The sequence below is a fragment of the Cyprinodon tularosa genome, unplaced genomic scaffold (assembly GCF_016077235.1).
Source record: "Cyprinodon tularosa strain WSP-4 unplaced genomic scaffold, ASM1607723v1 ctg266, whole genome shotgun sequence".
Classification (NCBI taxonomy): Eukaryota; Metazoa; Chordata; class Actinopteri; order Cyprinodontiformes; family Cyprinodontidae; genus Cyprinodon; species Cyprinodon tularosa.
In genome coordinates this window covers 814678-836397 of record NW_024038970.1, presented here as the reverse complement: position 1 = coordinate 836397, position 21720 = coordinate 814678, and the positions used below count along the sequence as shown (strand labels likewise).

At 45.1% G+C, this 21720-nt stretch overlaps 1 protein-coding gene across 1 annotated transcript; it reads left to right on the top strand.

Moving 5' to 3' along the window:
* The first annotated feature begins 24 nt into the window (after positions 1-24).
* On the top strand, positions 25-20788 carry casp8ap2 (caspase 8 associated protein 2). Its single transcript, XM_038289211.1, has 10 exons — positions 25-331; positions 3025-3081; positions 4337-4411; positions 4493-4593; positions 5671-5745; positions 7717-7832; positions 7923-10108; positions 13827-16305; positions 17586-17685; positions 20000-20788. Exons 1-10 carry the CDS (start codon positions 268-270, stop codon positions 20060-20062), a joined length of 5316 nt encoding a protein of 1771 aa, XP_038145139.1. The 5' UTR covers positions 25-267; the 3' UTR covers positions 20063-20788.
* Positions 20789-21720: the final 932 nt, after the last annotated feature.

Below are 21720 nucleotides of genomic sequence, written 5' to 3'. Positions count from 1 at the left end.
GCACCGGAAGCAGGCTCCCCTCAGCCCGAGCAGCAGCAGCAGCAGCCTGTTCTCCTCTTGCAGCCTTTCTGCTCTCCGCTCCTGTCTGTTGGCTGAAAATGTCAAACACCGGAGAGCTGCGGGACTCTGGGAGCAGCTGAACCTTTCTACCCGGACCTTTGCTTTGAGGGAGGGGGAGTTTATTCCTGTTCAAACCAGTTTGAGGACGGAGGCAGTCACCGCTGAAACGGAGGCAGACCGCGGGAAAATGTCCTTACTTCCTGTCTGATGAAGTCTTGGCGCGACTTTGGGTTTGGAGACATAAACAAAAGCAATAAAAGAACTGAGGAAAGTAAGTAAAAACATTTCAGTGTTTAGTCTTTAGTTTGTTTTCTCTCCAGTTTAAGAAGCTGCGCAGAAAGCGGCTCTTTGTTTGTTCTTTATCTATAAACATTTCCAGGTATAGTTCACATGTTTGATGTTCAGGAAATGTTCAAGTTCCTGACCTGGTAACCATAGCAACAGCTGTTTTTCACCTGCATTCAGCTCCACATCTACTGTGACTGCTGATTGGTCATGGTAATGAAGGAAGCAGACCCTCCACCAAACCACTACCACCTGAACACCCAGTCTGAAACAGCTCTGCTCAAAGTCAGCAGTGATATTCTCAGATTATGGCCCTGGATCTGTACATGTATCAATTCTATTCAGTTTATTTCTATAGCTCGATTAACATCACATGTCATTTTAAGGCACTTTCCAGTTCACCAGATCATCCAGTCAGATTGATTCCAAGTTTTCTATCAAAGGAAAACCAGCTGATTGCATCGACTCATTGACTCAGCAATCCCCCACACTAAGCATGCTTGTAGCGACAGTGGAGAGGAAAAACTCCCTTTTAACAGGAAGGAACCTCCAGCGGAACCAGGCTCAGTGTGAGCGGCCATCTGCTGAGGCCCACTGGGTTTCAAGGAGACAGAAGCAGAGATAGAAAAAGAAGCATAGATAGAAATGGATAGATGTAAACATATTAGTAATTAATGACGTGTGACCCTTGACTCCATCCCTGTTTGTTCAGCACAGATCTACATTGGCTGCTGGGCGATTTGTTGGTAGGAGAGGAAAACATGTTCAGTGGTTGTTAAAGGTGTCACATTGCAAAAAAATGTAAGTCTAAAAAAGTTATTTTTTTTCTTAAACTAAGTGCATTTGTTCTTGAATTGAGGTAAGTGAGACACTTTGACAATATAACAAGACACTTTACATTTAAAACAAGAAAAAGGAATATTGCATTAAGTGCATATTATCTTATTTTAATAGTAAAATACTCATTCCATTGGCAGATAATCTTATTTACCTACTGAAATTAAGCCTAAATACACCTGATTTAAGACATTTTCTACTTATCTCTAGATTGTTTTTGCAGTGAATAATGTATTTTCTATTAATAACAAATACAGAAATGAATAACTTTAGATTCTGTGATTTTTTCCTTTCGGTTTTCTGAAAACAAAACAAAAGCTAACAGCTTTTAAAAAATACATTTTCAGCCAATTCAATACCAACCAAAATCTTTTATCTGTGAAGATTCTGGATCTTCCAGGTGATGTTCAAGCTGAAAAGGTCCAGTTTAGGCAGCTGGATTTGATGTTTGGCCTCCGGTGGCTCTGATCCCTCCCAATAAAACGCCCCCAGGTGACCTCCATGTTCTGGCCGACTGTTGGATCTCAGTGCTGCATTTGATACAGTTGACCATAATATTCTTTTAGAAAGGCTTGAATATTTTGTTGGAATTAAAGGTACAGCACTAGACTGGTTTAAATCTTATCTATCTGATCAAATTCAGTTTGTTCACATGAACAAATCTTCAACACGCTCAAAGGTTACCTGTGGAGTACCACAGGGATCAGTGCTAGGACCAATTCTCTTTACTTTATACATGCTCCCAATCGGTAGAATTATTAGACAGCATGGGATTAATTTCCACTGTTATGCTGATGATACCCAGCTATATCTGTCTATAAATCCAGATGAAGCTAACCCATTACATAGATTACAGGCATGTCTTGAAGACATAAAAACCTGGATGACTCTTAACTTTCTGGTTCTGAATGCAGACAAAACAGAAGTTATAGTCTTTGGACCAGAGTCTCTGAAAAAGAAACTGATTAGCCAGTCACTTCATTTGGATGGGATTAAACTGATTTCAGATAATAAAGTAAAAAATCTTGGTGTTATTTTTGATCAGGACCTGTCATTTAAATCCCAGATCAAAGAGGTTTCTAGAATTTCCTTCTTTCATCTGAGGAACATTGCAAAAATGAGAAATCTCCTGTCCAGGGGTGATGCTGAGAAACTAGTCCATTCATTTGTTACTTCAAGGCTGGACTATTGTCATTCTCTACATTCGGAAGTCCACAAACTGTAGTTAAAAGCCTTCAGCTGATCCAAAATGCTGCAGCCAGGGTTCTGATGAAAATTAAAAAGAGAGATCATATCTCGCCTATCCTGGCTTCTCTTCATTGGCTTCCTGTTAAATCCAGAATAGAATTTAAAATCCTCCTTCTCACATATAAAGCCTTAAATGGCCAAGCTCCATCTGATATCAGAGATCTGATTGTTCCTTATGTTCCGAACCTGTATAACAACCATAGAGAGACGTGCTGCAGCATATCTGCTTCTTTTATTCATTCTCAGTCCAGATGAAACATTGGAGCGTCTAAATCTCCTCATGAAACTATTCTGTTCTGTTCTTGATTTTAATTCATAACTAATTACATTGTTGAATGTGTTGTTTTTTTTTTTTTTTCAATATTTCATCCAGTTACAGTAATTTCCATCTTCCTAGATTAGGAGGGTCTTCAGCAGCCTCTGTCCCACATGTTCAGGTGTCTCCCTGCCTCCAAACTCCTTACTTTAATTAGCAGGAGGATCTGCTGTCATAGGAAAAATAAACATCTGCTTTAGATCAGTTTTCATGTCTTAATTGTCTCATTCTTTTGAATGTTTAAGATTCTTACTAAAATCCTTACTTGTTTTTTCTAGGTTTTCGCCAAAAAGCAGAGCGATTTGAAAGGATGGAGTTTTGTGAAGTCTTTGGTTGTAAGTATATGTTTTATCTCTTTATTCTATGAGAGAATAGTTCATTTGATATGACTGGTAATTCATTGACACACTAAGAACGCTTGCAGCGATAGTGGAGAGGAAAAACTCCCTTTTAACGGGAAGAAACCTCCAGCAGAACCAGGCTCAGTGTGAGCAGCCATCTGCTGAGGCCGACTGGGGTTCAAGGAGACAGAAGCAGACATAGAAAAAGAAGCATAGATACAAAAGGCAACTGTCAACCAGCTCCACAGGCGGCCCCGTCCAGGAAACACACAGCCAGGCAGACGAGCTCCGAGCCAGCTCCCATGTCAGAGGATGAAGAGAGCACATCCAGTTAGTCACTGTCAGAGAAACAGGACTACACTGGATGTAATGCCCATGAAATGATGCATGTGCATCATTTCATGGGCATTACGAAGCATCAGTTAAAGCTTTCCCCCTCAGATGCATTGATGCTCCTGAGGGGAGCTTTAATATTACTGCCCACCCCAAAAAAGAATAAATAAAAAGAAAGAAGGTTTTTGGTGTCAGCAGATTGAGCGTCATGTCTACCAGGAAGTGTGTTGGTGGTGAACGTAGGGAGGATCCATCACCCTCCCCTTCTGGCTCACCCTATGATGGGGATGAAGTCTGGAGGAGAACTGATGGTTTCCTCCTGTGAACCCCCTTTATACCAAAACGCTGCCAATACGCCATTATACAGCAGCTGGAAGTTAGAAACACGTTCAGCGCTCGTCTGGAACACGTCAGATACCTTGATATGCTTGGAGAGAAGTTCTGGATAAGTTACTCAGAGGTTTAGGATAAGCTAGACGCCACGACTGGAAAGTTTGAGCATGATCCAAATTTCTCGCCGTATGTGGACGTGTGCCAGCGTGCTTCAGCGTGTCTTATCCATTGTATGCCAGCATTTTTGCCAAGTTTTTCCATACATCGGGCAGACGCTGGTCTAAATCATCAGCAGCTTTATGTCCTTTGTCTCCCCCTCTCCCCCCTCCTCTCCTGGGTTTGCTGCATCCCTCCCTCTGTGTGTTCCTCTACCATCTCTCATTTTATCCTATTTCCTAGTGACTCCACCCTTTCTATTAGTAAACCCATGAAAATACTGTTGAATATTGTTTTAATCACGATTGATTGTTCTTCAGTGTCTCGTTCAACAATAATGGAACATTTAGTTTGAAACTTGTACCTATATGATTGTTTAGAAACTATCCTCTCATTTCTAATGATCCTGACATGGTTTTATCCACAGCTGCTCCTCCCTGTGTTGATGAGGAGTCGGTGGATATCTACGAAGGCCTGGATGCTGATCTGGACAGCCACCCTGGTAAACATGTTGTTCATGTTTTATAACTCACTAATAGATGTCTGTTCTTTTCAAACTTCATGTTCTGGTTTGTCTCTACAGAACGACCCTCTCCTCAAAGCGCAGAGCTGAAGGACTCCATGGATCTCTATGAAGACCTTGTTGCAGAGGAACAGCTTCACAGAGAGTCCTCCTACACCGAGGTGAGGCGCTCTCATTGAACTCTTCCTGTTTCTGGGTTTGGGAAAAACTGAGTTATCCCATGAGTGGCATCTGTTTTCAGGCAGAACTTCTCTTTGCAGAAACTTTTTATTACCGCTGGTACTTCTGTTCATTTAACTCCATATGTTCACTTGGAGTTTACTAATGAAACTGGGTCATGATGAGGACTTTAGGCCGCCTTGCATGCTTTCTTATTTATGCTGAAGCGGTTCTGCTGGGTTTTTTTCTGTATGATATAAGGTGATATTAAATGTTAAATTCCCCTCATGGAACAGGACACCTCTCCAGCGCTGCTGTCAGTCACGTTTCTCCGCCCACTGCCGTCAGACTGGGGTCAAAATCTGAATGTGAAAGAAAATAAAAATCCTGAAAACTAAAAGGGAATTTGAAACAAAAAAAAGAAACTGACGGTAATAGATTTGACTCTGAAAATCTAAAATCTAAAACTGCACTAAAGGAAAAAAAATTAAAAAGTGTAATTAAAATACAAAACTGAATTTAGATTCAATTCTTATTTTATTTTTGCTTTTTTAGTTTACCTTACATAAGGTAAAAAAAATTCACATTAAATATCCACTTCCATGTTTTTGTTTTAGAAGTTTGCAAACATTTTGTCCCCTTTCGGACTCCATAGTTTTCCTGATTTTCAATGTTGCTTGGATCAAACTCAATCTGTGGCACAAATCCCAGCCAATCACTGCTGAGCTTCAGTAGTTTACAGATGCTGCTTAATGATGCTTGTAATAAACTCGTCAAGAACCCAGAAATGTGTTCTGATTCCTCCGGTGGCAAGTCAGGAAAAACGATGAGTGCCAGAGAACCTAATAGCTTCATTCGCTCAGAGAGAACAAGCGTATCGGTTCTATAAAGCCAAGCAGAGGCTGTGTTAGCCTGGTGCTCTGCCCGACTAGAGGTGATCCTCCACAGACATCACTAAACCAACGGGTTTTATGTTTGTTCAGTTTGCCGTTTCCTGCATGTGTAGCTTTAATATTTGTACAGCAGGTGACGTCTACCAGAAAGCACAGCTCTAAGTTTGCCTTCTCCTGTGTCTGTAGTTACAATCCAGGTTCGAGGCAGCACAGAAGCAAATCAAAGAGCTGCACACAAGACTGAAGCAGATGGAAATACAGGTTTGTTTCTGTTCTTTGGGCCATTCAATCCTGTTAAAGGTTCAGTGTCTTCCCTGCTGTTAAGATGTCAACATTAGACTCTAACTCAGGGGTGCTCAAGTCCAGTCCTCAAGAGCTACTATCCTGCAACTTTTTGATGCACCCCACTTTTAACACACCTGAATCAAATGAGTGGCTCGTTACCTTTCCTCTGCTGGGCTAAATGATGGATTGAGCCGTTCGATTCAGGTGTGTTAGAGAAGAGATGCATCTAAAAGTTACAGGATGGTAGCTCTTGAGGACTGGACTTGATCACCCCTGCTCTAACTTGTGTATTTATAATGTGTAATGCTAATAGAGTCCTGCTCAAAACAGGACTTCTGGAAAGCTCATCCAGGTCATAGTTGTTCCAAAATAGTTAAAAAACAGTCCACTTAGTTTCCAAGTTTGAAGATGTTTCTCTTCCATCCAGGAAGCTTTTTCAATTCAAAATGTCAGAAATAGTGTTGAGTTCCAGGTTTTATACAGCAGCCCAACAAAGCCTGGTTTTAGTTTAGAAAACATGCAAATAAAAGCGGACGAACGGGTCCCCCCCTTTGGAATGGGGGTCGTTTGGCTTCTTTGTTAGCCTGCAATGCCCCATACCTGTCTATGTCTCTGAAAGGGGGTTGTTAACGTCCTAGGGAAGCAGCCGTTCCAAACGTTGCATTTCCAAATTCTCCTGAATGGTGCCCGACTTTACAGGAGTGAATAAAGTGAATGTGATTGGTCGATTATCAAGGGGGCGGGATTGTTGTGGCAGAAGGTTTGTAAGCAAGTTTGATTGTGGCCGGTTTGTCGGAAGCATCTTTCTAACCAGTTAGCAACTTAGTGCTAGCAGGTTCCCAATGGGAAATTCCATTGGGACCAAGTAGCACTAAATTGGTGACTTAGAAACGACGCTGTCAAGGAACGCTATGGACAGAGGAAACATGCAAGAGGAGGAGAGTTTAGTGTCGGAGGTCGTGGATGAGTCTCCTCCGTCATCCATTTTTTATTTAGAGGAGGAAAGCGGGGACGAAGATGTTGTGGAAGAGGACGCCAGGGCGGCAGAAGCTTGGTTTGGTGTAGAAGGCTTCCAGCCGTACATGTTTGAGCCCTCGCCTCGCAACGCTGCCAGTTCTGTTAGCTCTACGCCTGCTGAAGACACAGACGTCCATCCCCGTGAACACTGGGACGCAACTCAATGAGAAAGGAAATGATACTGATTTCGATTTTAACTGTTGTGTATATTAGCTGCGACACATGAATCAAGATTGGCCGAATTTAGGTGTTCAGGCTGACGTAGAACGAACTGGCCTACATAAAATAACAGGAAAAAAAACACAGATTATTACACAGAATTTTTTTTTTTTTCATGGAAATTTTCTACCTTTTGGGACAATATGGTCTGATAAAGATTACAATTATATACATGTTTAAGTCAGGATGATTTGACATTTAAATATGACTTCCCTACGACTTTACAGGGAATTGTTGGCCTGGCTGAAAAGATGATTTCTTCTGTTCCCTTGTAAAGTGTTGGGGTTGCGATGACAGCGGGAAGGGATCAACTCGATTGCTGTGTTGTAGGTTTTTGAAAGCTGAAATCTGAGTCCACCCCCTCTATTAAAGGTTGTTGGGCTACTGTATAAAACCTGGAACTCAACGCGATTTCTGACATTTTGAATTGAAAAAGCTTCCTGGATGAAAGAGAAACATCTTCAAACTTGGAAACAAAGTCCAGTGGATTGTTTTTTTTTTTTTACTGTATTGGAATGACTTCTGGGATCAGGTTTATAAGGTTGTAGTGAAAGAATTTTGATCAACTAAAAATATTTTAGAGTTTTATTGAGCTCTTCAGATTTCAGGTCACAAGGTACAACGCTACAAAATAAGCTGCTAGCTTTTCATGCTAACATCTTGGTCTAAATTACAAGTATTGAAGCATTTTTGTGTGTCTGCCGTTTGTAGAACACTGTGCTGAGCACCGAGAACAACCGTCTTAAGAAGAACATCTCTTGCCTTCTGCGAACAGCGAGACAAGAAGTGGTTCGGAAAGATGCTGAGATACGGAGGTTGACTCAGGGGTGAGTGAGTCACCGCACCCTGAATGTGTTTCATTAATATACACAATATACCTGTAAATTCATTTGAAGTTTGTGTCTTCTTGGCTGTAGGGCGTTAGGACTTCATCACCATCATCGGCCTCAGATAAAAAGTACCAAGGATCCAAATTTGAGTGATCGGATCTCCACCTGCAGCTCCTCTTCACGAACGCAGCCACCGCCGCCTCCTCCTCCAATTCCCCAGTCTAAGGAGAAGCTTCCTGGAGTGGATGCAGCTCAACCTTCAACAAAAGAAAGCTGTCACTTCAACAGATCTATAAACCCCTCATCTCATAACCGTTCAAAAAGACAAGAAGCGTCTGAAAAACAGACGGAACCAGAGAGAAACAGGTCCAGAGACAAGGAGGACAAACAGGAAAATCACAAACTGTCCGAGTCAGCAGAAAGGAGGCTTAGAAATTCACATCATAACAAGGACTCTGAGCAGAAGCAGGTCCATAAAGAGGACAGAGACGCCGGGCAAGGCCACGCCTCCCGGTCACACAGAAACAAAGGCCAAACAGAGGAGAGACACAGCAGATCAGAGGGAGCTACGACTTCTTCACAAAAATACTCTGCAGCTTCCTCTGAAAGCAGAAAGGAGGAGCGTAAAGCTCAGCTCTCAGAAAAGCCTAGAAATGTTTCTCTGGAGGGGGATAAACTTACCGATAACCAGCCAGGAAGGAGCTCTAAAAGCCACAGATCGGATAGGTGGACTGATTCTAAGGACAAGAAGAGCTCCTCTCCAGATCAGCGTTCTAAGCACTGTGGTGACGGCACCAAGGGACGAGAAAAGGATCGGCTAGAAGATCCTCACAGAGGCGTAGATAGAAGGTGTAAGGATGAAACCAGGAGAAAGCATCGCAGCAGAAGCAGTCAGAGAGAGGATAAGAGAGAACGGAAGAAGCACAGAGATAAACGATCGGATAAAGTGGATTTATCCAAGGAGGGAAGACGGGACAGGAATCCTAAAGATGCCAAAAGCTCGTCTGATCAACCCAATCTAGAAACAAATATCTCTGTGGATGAAAATAACTCAAACAGGAAGTTGTGTTTCATGGAAACGCTGAATCTAACGCTTTCGCCCATCAAAAGGCACGTGTTACCCAGAGACGGCGGTCCAGACGACCCGGCAGAACTCGACCAGGCTGTTGGAGATGGATCCGCTGGGGAAAACACGCAGCCTAACATAGAAGACATGTGCGTCATTGATGAAGTAGACAACAGTGAGCCGGAAGAAGGACGTGCTGTGGAGCAATCCACAGAGGATCCTCAGGCCCCGAGTAACCAGAAGATCAGTAACACATTAGATGGAAGGGTTGGTCAGGAAATCGTGGAAGAATCTCCTGGAAAAATGCCACCTGTCCCGACCAGCTCCCCCCAGGGCCGACCACAGGATCCAGCCCAGGATCCAGCCCAGGACGAGCAGACGGGTCATCAGAAACACGGTGAGGAACACCCATCAGTGGTCTCAAACAACACCATGGTGGAACAAGGTGGACAGGAAGAAGGTGGACAGGAAGAAGGTGGACGGGAAGAAGGTGGACAGGAGGTCCCAGAGAGCCAGCAGATAAGCGACACACCTAAAGCCAGTGAAGTACACGCCTCAGAGCCAGAGCCCACGGTTGACCGTCCTGCTACAGAAGCTGCTTCAGAGGAAACTCCTCTTCCACTGGACGTTTCTCCTGAAGCTGCAGCACTGCCTCCACCGAAGGACAGCGAGGACATGATGGAGAAAACCGTAACTAAAGATCAGCAGTGTGGACAGGCTGAGATCAGTCAGGAAGATCCCTGCCTTCCATCTTCAACCAGCCGCGCCGAAGAGGATGAAAGCCCTAAAGACCTGGAATCAGTGTCCATCTGTCTGAACTCGCTTCCACAGGAGGGGCTGAGTCTAAAGGACGCCATTGATATCATGACACGTACGGCCGTAGACACCAGTGATGAGAGGACCGTCACCGGTCCATCCAGCTCTTCCGTTAGCTGCATCGTAGCATCCAAAGCTGGAGGTAAAGCTGAGGAGAATGTGTCCCCAGAGAAAGCCAGAACGCCCGCTGTTACACCCAAGAAGATCTGCAGTCAGGATCCGTCGGGTTCGGTGTCCTTACTTCACGATGAAGACTCCATGATGCACACGTTGAACAGTCTGAGGAGAATCCCTGAGGCCATCAGCCCGCTCAGGAGCCCCATACTGCCGGCTAAGAGGGGCGTCCCCCATTCGCACAGCAAGCTTGGACATGTCAAGAGTCTTCAGAGAGGTAATGTTAGCCAGATGATCTCCATGGTTACCCTCTCTGGTCGCTGGAGTAACTGTTGCACCTTGCTCTGCTTATTTTCATCTGGTCTTTATAACTTTAAACCTGCCGTTCTTAGACTTATACCTTTATCCTGCATCTTCTAGGCCGCTAGCTGCTCCTCTTAGACCATTTCTTTATGGTTCAGTTTTATTGAGAGCTTTGCAGCACATGACAACTGTTGCTACGTTCAGACCGCACACAGCAGAGGCAGCAGAAGCAGCTGGTTTACATGCAAAGTCAACGGTTGACGCGCATCAAGACGCAGCTAAAGGTCATGCACCGCGTTTGAGCAGTTGGAAAAATTGAACCTTAGCTGCTGGACGCGCCACATCAACCAATCAGAGAAGCTGATCTGGGAGCTGGCAGGGAGTCAGACACAGCACTGCTGATGAAGAGCGCTATGATCACTCCTCTGAAACAGGTTATTAACGACTAAATTAACTTAAAATGTACAAACCTGCTTTTATTATCCTGGTGCCTGCAGTTTAGATTACTTATGTAAAAAATGCTAAACTCTATTCCAGCCGCTGTGAACAGTAGCAGAAAACCACAAAGAGGCACCCAGGCTGCTGCTGCTGGGGATTCCCAGGGACAGCGCCCCGCCGGTGTACGGGGGTCTGAGCGGCTCCCACAGAGAAATAATAATTGAAGGCAGGATGGTAATCTGGATGAACTGACTGCACAGACCATGTTTTCAGGAGGACTTTCTCACTTCAACATAGATTTAAACTACTTTTTACTCACTGATCACAGCAAATATGGCTGCCATTGTTCCAGGCAAAGAAAGGATAGTGAAGCTCCGCCCAACGCGCATCAGACCCAATTTACCACCATGCAGCCAGAGCAGCAAAGATGCTTCAGCCGAGCGTCAGAACTAAACGTGTACAAGCATAAAAAATGCAGCAGCGACTTTTTTTCTGCTTCTGCTGCTTACAGACTCAAAGCTACGTATGCTACGTTCACACCACACACGGTTTCAGCAGCAAAAATGCTCCTGCTGCTTCATTTTTGATGCTTGTCCACATTAAGGTTCAACGTGCCCAAAGAGGATCTTTGACACTCCTGAAGCACGTCCAGTAAAGCGTCTCCAGATTCTCTGATGCTTCTGCTGCTTCTTTGTTCAATGCCAGAGAGCAGCTTTGCTATATTTGCTGTGATCAGTAGTTTTAAAGGAAACCATCAGCAAGGAATAATCAATGGATCATTATTTATACCTAAAACATTTGTGATGATTTAATGAATTTCAGTAAAAAAAATAAAAACAATAATTTTCATCATGATCACTGAGTCTGGGAACGGCCATTTTCCCCCAAATGCAGTAGCCCCTCCCTCCTGCCATCTTCCAGCAGTGACGTCACGGTGCGGTAAGCCTAGCGCCATTCTCCCCGCTTTACAAGCAGAATCAATGGGAACTACTAGACACATCTGCAATCAACAACAATTATTGAAGATTTCCAGAGGACTTCACCATTGAAATTCACCAGAGCTATAGTGAAACTGATAATGCCCACGTGCATGGCAGCTGGATGCTGGAATACATCGGGTAAAAGTGAAAAAAAAAGAGTTATTCCACCTTTCTGATTCCTGATCCTCCACGGACGGGTTGGTCGTTGGATCGCCAACTTGAAGAGGGAGGATTTGCCATCGAACTTCTGGCCAGAGAAAAAACCCGTAATATGTAGCCAACATTTGGAAGAAGAATGTTTTCAAGATGACTTGGATAATAGCGCGTTGTGACAAACACCAGATACAGCACTGGGACTTGATCAACAGCCGATACCGCACCGTGACGTCACAGACCAGTAGGTGGCAGTAGTGTTCTTTGACAAACATGGATGCCTCCAGTAAAGCACATTCACATGAACATTACTCTGAATTAAAAACACTGATCATTTATTGAACAGGATGGAATCATTTCATATTTAAAGAACTTTCAGAAGTTTGAATTCTGAATATGAATGGACCTTTCCTTTGATGTTTTTAAGTGAGAAAGTCCAAAGCTGCTTGTGAAGCATCTCATGTTGTCAGGTGTAGCTTCAGCTCCTCAGATGCGTAAAGATGTGCTGCTCCTGCAGCTCTAGACGCGCTGCTCCTGCTGCTCTAGACGCGCTGCTCCTGCAGCTCTAGACGCGCTGCTCCTGCTGCTCTAGACGCGCTGCTCCTGCTGCTCTAGACGCGCTGCTCCTGCTGCTCTAGACGCGCTGCTCCTGCTGCTCTAGACGCGCTGCTCCTGCTGCTCTAGACGCGCTGCTCCTGCTGCTCTAGACGCGCTGCTCCTGCAGCTCTAGACGCGCTGCTCCTGCTGCTCTAGACGCGCTGCTCCTGCTGCTCTAGACGCGCTGCTCCTGCTGCTCTAGACGCGCTGCTCCTGCTGCTCTAGACGCGCTGCTCCTGCTGCTCTAGACGCGCTGCTCCTGCTGCTCTAGACGCGCTGCTCCTGCTGCTCTAGACGCGCTGCTCCTGCTGCTCTAGACGCCGTGCTCCTGCTGCTCTAGACGCGCTGCTCCTGCTGCTCTAGACGCGCTGCTCCTGCTGCTCTAGACGCGCTGCTCCTGCTGCTCTAGACGCGCTGCTCCTGCTGCTCTAGACGCCGTGCTCCTGCTGCTCTAGACGCGCTGCTCCTGCTGCTCTAGACGCGCTGCTCCTGCAGCTCTAGACGCCGTGCTCCTGCTGCTCTAGACGCGCTGCTCCTGCTGCTCTAGACGCGCTGCTCCTGCTGCTCTAGACGCCGTGCTCCTGCTGCTCTAGACGCGCTGCTCCTGCTGCTCTAGACGCGCTGCTCCTGCAGCTCTAGACGCGCTGCTCCTGCAGCTCTAGACGCGCTGCTCCTGCTGCTCTAGACGCGCTGCTCCTGCAGCTCTAGACGCGCTGCTCCTGCAGCTCTAGACGCGCTGCTCCTGCTGCTCTAGACGCGCTGCTCCTGCAGCTCTAGACGCGCTGCTCCTGCTGCTCTAGACGCGCTGCTCCTGCAGCTCTAGACGCGCTGCTCCTGCTGCTCTAGACGCGCTGCTCCTGCAGCTCTAGACGCCGTGCTCCTGCTGCTCTAGACGCGCTGCTCCTGCTGCTCTAGACGCGCTGCTCCTGCTGCTCTAGACGCGCTGCTCCTGCTGCTCTAGACGCGCTGCTCCTGCTGCTCTAGACGCGCTGCTCCTGCTGCTCTAGACGCGCTGCTCCTGCTGCTCTAGACGCCGTGCTCCTGCTGCTCTAGACGCGCTGCTCCTGCTGCTCTAGACGCGCTGCTCCTGCTGCTCTAGACGCGCTGCTCCTGCAGCTCTAGACGCGCTGCTCCTGCTGCTCTAGACGCGCTGCTCCTGCTGCTCTAGACGCGCTGCTCCTGCTGCTCTAGACGCGCTGCAGGACCTGTTGATGTGCATCAACCATTGACTATGCTGCAAAGCAGCTGCTTCTGCTGCCCAAAGCACGTGAGGTTTGAACGTAGCATAATGGTTCTATGGGTTAAATTCTTTAATGCCTTTGTGTTGATGCTCACCTTTCATATTAGTCTTACTTTACCTTGATAGATGTTGGTTATGATGGTCAGGATTTGACCACGTGTATAATGGCTAAACCTGGTTTACTAGTAGCTGATGCTCTGGAACATTTTCACAACGTTTGAACTCTCAGTGCTCTCCGTAATAACTCAGGAATGCTTTTTGACATTCTCTTCTTTTCTACCCAGACTTTTCTAGCACTGTTGCCGAGTCCAACTCGAAGAAACTGGATGTTAACAAGGAGAACAAATATCCCGGTCCTCCGGCTAATCGGGAGGAAAAGAACGTGGTGAACATGGCGTCTGAGCAGACTTCCAGCCCTTTCAGCACCGACCTGGAAGAAGGGGAAATTTTAAGCGACAGCGACGAGCCGAATGCAAGTTCTCCTGTTCCTGCCGCCAAGAGGACCAAGCTAGCGGAACCGGTCAGGAATAAGCCGAGCTCCAGGAAAAAACCAGAAGAACGTCGGGTCGCGTCCAAGGAGGATTCAGCTGCCGTCTCAACGCAGAGTCCTAGAAGTCGCTTTAAGACCGTTTGTCCGGCAGCAAGCAAAGCCTCTTTTTCATCTCTGGAAGAAATAATGGAGACGTTCAAGCTGGTTCGCACAGAGATGCGGAAAAAATACATGAAGCTCCATAAAACGTTCCCTAAGAAAAGCTTCTACGGAGTGATGGACAATTTCCAGAAGTCTTTCATAGAGTTTGTGGATGGAGCTCAGTTTGGCCAAATATGCAGCAACGATCAGGAGCTGAAGTCTAAATTGAAGAAGCTGATTGCCTCCGTGTTCAGCAAATTGTTAAACAACGGCATCGTGAAACGCATCTTTGAGCAGCAAGCGGCCAACCTAAAGCAGAAACTGTGGGACTTTGTAGACGTCCAAGTGGACTACCTCTTCATAGACATCCACACGGCGCTGAAGAGCCTCTGCCAGGCGGCGAGGACTCCCCCTGAAGATAAGAGGTCCACCAGAGAGGGACTAGAATCCCAGCAGGCTGCTGTCAAAAAGCAGAACACGTCTCATTCACCCAACTCCAGCCTGAATAGGACCAAGTCAAGTGCAGTGGTCCCGTACAGAACCGGCCTGGGAAGCAGAGGTAAAGACATCCGAATGTCTCACGCAGAAAAAGACGACACCTCTAACGCGGCTCCTCAAGAAGGTGTTAAGACACAAACCCCAGAGGATGTCCATCTCCCCCCGCCCTCAGACGGAAGTAAAGCCTGTCCCGTGATGATTGCTCCAAATGGCTCCATGCTGGATAAACCCGACTTCCAGCTGCTAACCGAGCAACAAGCTTCCAGTCTGACATTCAATCTAGTTCGAGACTCTCAGATGGGAGAAATATTCAAATGTCTCCTCCAAGGCTCTGACCTGTTAGAAAGCACTGGGGTGTCTGCAGACGGCACGGCGTGGTCCATTGGGACTCCAAGGAAGGACGGGGAAAGATTTCTCGGCTTCGCCACGCCGTCGAAGTTCCCCTCCCCGTCCAAGCCCGATGCGTCACCCAGACTCGTCGCCACCTGGTCCAGCATTTCACCCCGAAAGAGGTCGTCCCCGTGTGCCAAGGATCACATCCACCTTAACCCAGCACTGTTTGATGAGAGCTGCCTCTTAGAGCTTCCATCCGGGAGCCGATCCCTGGCCGCAGAAAGAACCTTTTCTATTTTAGCTGAAGACCTGGCAGTCTCTCTAACCATCCCATCGCCTCTTAAATCCGACAGCCACCTCAGCTTCCTGCAGCCAGCGGACATTGGCAGACCGATAGTGTCCACTCCAGACAGTGTTATCAGTGCACACATCAGTGAGGATGCCCTGCTGGACGGGGAGGACGCTACAGAGCAGGACATTCACCTGGCCCTGGATAACTCCAGCTGCAGCTCTAGAGAAAGCACGACCTCAGAGACGCCCGCTCCTGCCTTCAAGCCCCACGTTCCCATGCAGGCGCTGGTGATGGAGAAGTCCAACGATCACTTCATCGTCAAGATCCGTCAGATCAACTCAGCTGCAGAAACCACCCTGATCGCTGAAGAGAGCTTAAGCAAGACGTTGATAGAAGAAGGTCAGCCGTCTGAGGAAGATGCAGCCGCTTCTCAGGTACGTCAGAACGATAGCGGTCGCTGCATGGTCCCACCTTCAGAGAACCAGATCCATCTCACCCAGAGCCCTGAGGTTCGTCAGCCAGACTCCAGATCAGACACCCAGGAACCGGCAGTGGCTCCAGTCAGCCATTCATCCAACCAAGAACCAGACACGCCATCTGCAAAGACGCCAGCAGAGGACGGTTATAACGCCACGTCTCCAAGTCCCCACAGTGGAACCGTCACAGATGGAGAGAGGACACAGCTAAGAGTAGAAGTGACTCCCCCTAAAGCACAGCACAAAGCAAGCGCTTCCATGGCGTTTATGGACGACGCCAACGTGTCCGAGTCAGAGAGGAGTCTCACCATCGACACGAGCAGCTCGTCAGAGAAGACCACCAGAGGCCGCGACCCGCTCAGGAAACGGAAAAGAGGCCAGGATAAAATGAAAGCCAAGCGGTCTAGAAAGGAGGAGAGTCAGAAGGAGGCTCATCCCACCAAGAACCTTTCACCTTCAGCTCTGTCCCCCAGCAGCCTGTCCGCCAAGAACATCGTCAGGAAGAAGGGCGAGGTGGTGATGGCGTGGACCAGGTCGGTAACTCCTCTGATTGCTGGATTCTGGTTGGTCAAGCTTGGAGAGTTCAGTTTAGGGGAAGATTTGTAGAAGACGTTTCTCCTCTCTGAGGAGGAAGGAGCACTGAGGATGATATAACAAGTGTAATAAAGAGTTAAGGGGGACAAAAGGTGGCTTTGATCCCTCCCACTGGATTGGCCATGGAGGTCACCTGGGGGCGTTTGAGCGGGAGGGATCAGAGCCACTGTTGCCTAAGCTGGACTTTTCAAGCTTGACCATCAGCTGGAAGATCCAGAATCTTCACAGATAAAGACTTTGGTTGGTGTTGAATTGGCTGAAAATGTTTCCTTAGAAGCTTTGAATCAACCTGACTGGATGACCTGGTGAACTGGAAAGTGCCTTCAGATGACATCATGTGAAGTAGAGCTATATAAATAAACTGAATTGAATCATGCATAACTTTAGTGCCATATAGAATAACTCCATCTTCTACTTTTCAGATGGATCTGCATTTTAAGCACATTTAACTTGCCGTCCAATTCAACTGTATTTTTGCAGCTATCTTGTCCTGTGCAGGCAGCAGCAGGACAGAAAGATTATTAACAGAAAAATAAAGAGATCCAAGAAAAGCTAGAACCAGCTGAGCGATGGATCGGGTCCTGAGAACCGTTGGTCTGGATGCTGCTTCCTCATTTTGAAGCAGATTCCCTCCATTCAGCCACCATCTGAAGGCACGTTATAGAGACGACTCGATCATCCAGACTGATCCATGGTTCTCTAAGGAAAATGGTGGATTTCATCAGCACTTCAGTAAACTGAAGCTGTCACATCAGCTCAGACCTTCTGCTTGTTTCAGTCATTTTTGTTAAACCTGCTGGTGAAGATTCTCAGTCATCCAGGTCAAAGTAAAACAAACAAACCAATGGACTGTATTCCAAGTTCGAGGACGCTTCGCTCTCCATCCAGGAAGCTTTTTCAATTCAAAATAAAATGAAGAAGAAATTTAAAATAGTTTTGTTAAACTTATTTTCAATTCAATAAAAATATAAAATTGATATTGATGAGATGACGTGTTGTGAATTAGTGTTATATAAATAAACTCAATTGAATATCCGATTAATAATTGAATAATAGGAAAAAGAATCGACAGATGAATCAATTTGCAGAATAATCATTATTTGCAGCCCTAGTTTCCTAATTTAAGCTTGCTGGAGCGCCCTCTAGCTGCCATGTTGAGCATAGGCCATGTCTAAGCAAGTAAAGCGTGAAGGATTGATGTTGAGTCTCTTGTTCTTAGAGATGAAGATCGAGCGATTCTGATGAGCCTGAAAACCAAAGGAGCTTCCAGGGAGACGTTTTCTACGCTCTCAGAGAAACTGAACAAGCCATCAGAGCAGGTGAGTCCATCTACTCTCCCTCCAGCTAATTTATCCCCCCACTGTCCTGGAATCACTCAGAGATGTTAGTTACTCATTGAAACTCATCCTAATTATCAATGGTTCCAGTTTATCATTGGAACGGATTCACCACAGGCCGCCATTTATGGCCCTTTTTAATTGTCTGGTTCAACAAATTATTATTTACTCACTTTCAGATTAAAGGTCTTTTTTCCCAGTTTTAATCAAACCATTAAAATTATCCACCTCCCCATGGAATATTTATTTTTCTTAGTTGGCTCAACAAACATTTTAGACTCCTTTGGTTTGTAATCATTCACACTGAAGAATTTATTTATTTATTTATCCGTTTATTTGCCAGTACACATTTATGAAAATTTTTGTAAATGTGTCAGTGTTAGCTACCTTTATAAAAAAGGAAAAAAAATGATAAAACATAGAAAATGTAAAAGAAATGAGGCTACATCCTTCCAAGGGCAGGACCTACAGTCCAAACAGAGACATTAGCTTATATGTACAGATATGTACAAAGGAACACCTGATCCTGACATCTGGCCGGGTCATGCACCAGGTGATCGATCGGTAAGGTCTAATGAGCTGATTGCTGATTTGATGTTAACCAGTTTTTAGTTCTGAATGTGTTAAAAGTGGAGGATTCTCTGATAGTGAGAGAAAAGCTGTTCCAGATGTTCCAGCTGCTGACTGAAAGAACAATCTGGTCAAAGGGGGTCAGTCTCCTCTAACCATAGACCGAGTGGCTTTGCCAGAAGAGGGTTTTAGTTTTATAAATTCCCTGAAAGGTATACAGCACCATCTTTTATTTCCGGGTGGATCTTTTCAATAAGTGGTCCTCCTAACTGTCAATCATTCTGGTTTTATGTTTACATTAGGCTGTCCTACGTGCCCGCCCTGTTAGCTATATTTTCTGCTTCCGCATACTTTCGGGCATCTGTGGTGAGCTATGGTTTCAGACCGTTGTTTTAGCTCACCTTTCTCACTGCGGTTCTTTAAAAATGGCCGAGGGTTGTAAGAGAAAAAATGTTTACGAAAAGGAAGTCCTCAGAAGAAGCAGACATTACCCAGAATGCTTACGCAAAGCATTCTGGGTAATATCAGCATATGCTGTTAGAGCTATGGACACTGAGGGACTTTACACCCTCACTTTTATCCTCTTTATTAAAAGGGTTATCCTGAAATAAAATCTGTACCTACAAAATAAGAAATATATATATATTTTTTAACAAAATGTAAAATACACATGAATTTAGCACAGTATGAAGTGTATGGACCTTTCCAAAAAAGCTAAAAACAGTCCACTTTGTTTCCAAGTTTTAAGATGTTTCTCTTTCATCCAGGAAGCTTTTTCAATTCAAAATGTCAGGGATAGCGTTGAGTTCCAGGTTTTATACAGCAGCCCAACAAAGCCTGGTTTTTTTTTTTTTTTTTTTTTAGAAAACATGCAAATTGAAACAGATGAACGGGTCCACCCCTTTGGAATGGAGGTTGTTTGTCTTCTTTGTTAGCCTGTAATGCCCCATACCTGTATATGTCTCTGAACGGGGGTTGGTAGAGAGAATTGTTGGCCTGGATAATTAGGTGAGGTCTTCTGTTCCCCTGTAAAGGGTTAGGGGTTGTGATGGTAGCATGAAGGGATCAACTCAATCAGTCCACCCCCACTCTGTTTAAGTTTGGTTTTTCTTTCTTAACATAGATGGCTTCCTCCATGCCCCTCTCAAACCACCTATTTTCTTTATCCAAAATGTGAACATTCTGGTCCTCCAAAGAATGTCCTTTATCCATCAGGTGTAGATGTACCGCAGAGTCTTGTCCAGAGGAGGGCGCTCTTCTGTGTTGGGCCATGCGTCTGTGGAGAGGTTGTTTGGTTTCTCCAATATAAAGATCAGAGCGTTCCTCACTGCATTGAACTGCAGACACCCCTCTGCTCAGCTTTGGTCTGGGGATGAATGGACCTTTCATACCAAATAACCTCCAGCATCAGTAGAGCCCAAATGCATGCTGGGAAACAGTAGCATCTAGAAAACAGCAGGTTTTATTTTCCAAGAGAAGAGAAGCTCCCCAGTGTCCAACATTTTGAGTTGAGTTGTGTTACGGTGTTGATGTTTATCAACCAAAACTAGAAGGACTACCATTTAAAAAGCTTCCGTTTGTTATGTTATATCTTTATGCCTGAAATGTGGCAAAAGGTCAAAGTTCAAGGGGGTGAATACTTTAGCAAGGCTCTGTATTATGGGATCTATCTCCAGTTAGACCTGCTGAGGTGTCATTCTAAGTCTAAATGTGTTTTGTCTTTCAGATCGCTCAACGGTTTTACCAGCTCATGAAGCTTTTTAAGAAGCAGGAGAAGATGGATGCTTGATTTTATCTGAATAAAAGCTTGAAGTGATCCTCTGCGCTGCAGTGGACCTCAGATGGGCTGGTTTATGGAACGCTCTGGAGCGTCGCTGTCCACAGACCCGTCAAAACTAAACACAGAAGAGATCACACTGCTTCCTGTTCAGGGATTCTGTTTCCTGTTTACTCAACCAATGTCTGACTTTAATTTAAAAAAGGAAACTAAAGAACGATGTGAGTTTTTGATGCCATGTATGGTTTTATTTTTGTGTTTATTTTTAGGCATCTTGGAATGGTTTTTTTTTTTTTTTTAGACTGATGATAACCTTTTACAAAAGCAAACCCTTAACAGAACCTACAGAGATCTGTCCATGTTGGCAGATTTGACAATAAAAAACATTTCTCCAGAATGTTCCCACCATCAGAAAACGTCTGCAGCTCAGAAGGATTGCCTGTTTTTCTTCTTCCCAAAGTTGGTGGATTTCCTCTGGAAATGACCGGCTGCTGTCAAACTTTAGGTTGTTTTTTTGTTTTCTGTGTGGCGTTAGATTTGCTCCCATTAGCGTTCCTGTTTAATTCTCCTCATTCGAATGTTTACATGTCCAATCAGGGCAGCACATAATAAGCTGCTGTTAGCAGCCTGGTTATCTCTGTGCCTTAAAGGCATTTAGTACAAATCTTTGATGTATAAAACAGAAAGCATTATAAATGTACATAACAATTTTTGAAAATAAAGTTTTATTTATTTATACTGGTTTCAGACATGTTTTTATTTCTCTAAATGTTTTCACATTTTCCTCCCCAGTGTTTTACTGCAGGCTAATTAGCATCAGTCAGGAGAATGATGGAAGCATAGCAGCAGTTTGAAGGCTGGGATAAAACTGGATGGTTCTCCTAAAGTGGGATAGATAAGAGAGGCCGACCTCTAAACAGTAAATAAATGCTGTAACATTTCAATCACTGTGAAAACAGTCGAGGTCTGGAGGGCAGCTCAACATATTGAGGGAACAACTGGAAAAACATCCCATTTACACCCTTCAGAACCCTGACTTTCCTCCGGGTGTGTTGTATGCAGGTTTTGGGGAATGGGTTGCTAAGGGTATTTCTTCTCTGGACTGTCTTTTTAGGGAGGGTGTTCTAATGTCGTTTAATTAAGTTATGGAAGCCTTTGGAGTTGGGATAAATAACCTCTTCAGTTTCTTCCAGATAAGAGACTTTATTAATGAGGGAACAACTCCACTCAGGGACACTGAGGTTTTGGGCATCCATAAACTGTTCTTCAGAACGCGTGAAGTGTCACTCAGTATGTGCAAAGGATTAAAATGTCATAATCAGGGCAGCACATAATAAGACAAAGTCCTCAGTTATCAACTCCTATTGCAACTTAAATTACTACCTGTCCCCAAAACAGATGTCTAAGTTTAAACCCGGGTTCCCTTCACTGTGTCCTAAATGCAAAATACATGAAGTCAGCCTCCCATTGTTTGGTCCTGCCCTAAGATCCAGTTATACTGGGAATCTATTCTGGTGGAGACAATGAAAATTTGTAAAACCCATATTGATATCGATCGAGTTTCTTCTCCTTGGTCTACCAAACAAACATAAAGAAAACCAGAGCAAATTGTATAATGTTCTAATTTTTTGTGCTTGAAAGAATATTTTTTTACAATGGATTTCTAATAA

What these genes read in the sequence shown, in the direction of transcription:
- casp8ap2 (XM_038289211.1), top strand. Translation starts at nt 268, where the DNA reads ATGAAGTCTTGGCGCGACTTTGGGTTTGGAGACATAAACAAAAGCAAT. An exon ending in TGAAGCAGATGGAAATACAG is followed by an intron (nt 5,746 to 7,716) that starts GTTTGTTTCTGT and finishes TGCCGTTTGTAG; the next exon opens with AACACTGTGCTGAGCACCGA. An exon ending in TGAACAAGCCATCAGAGCAG is followed by an intron (nt 17,686 to 19,999) that starts GTGAGTCCATCT and finishes TTTGTCTTTCAG; the next exon opens with ATCGCTCAACGGTTTTACCA.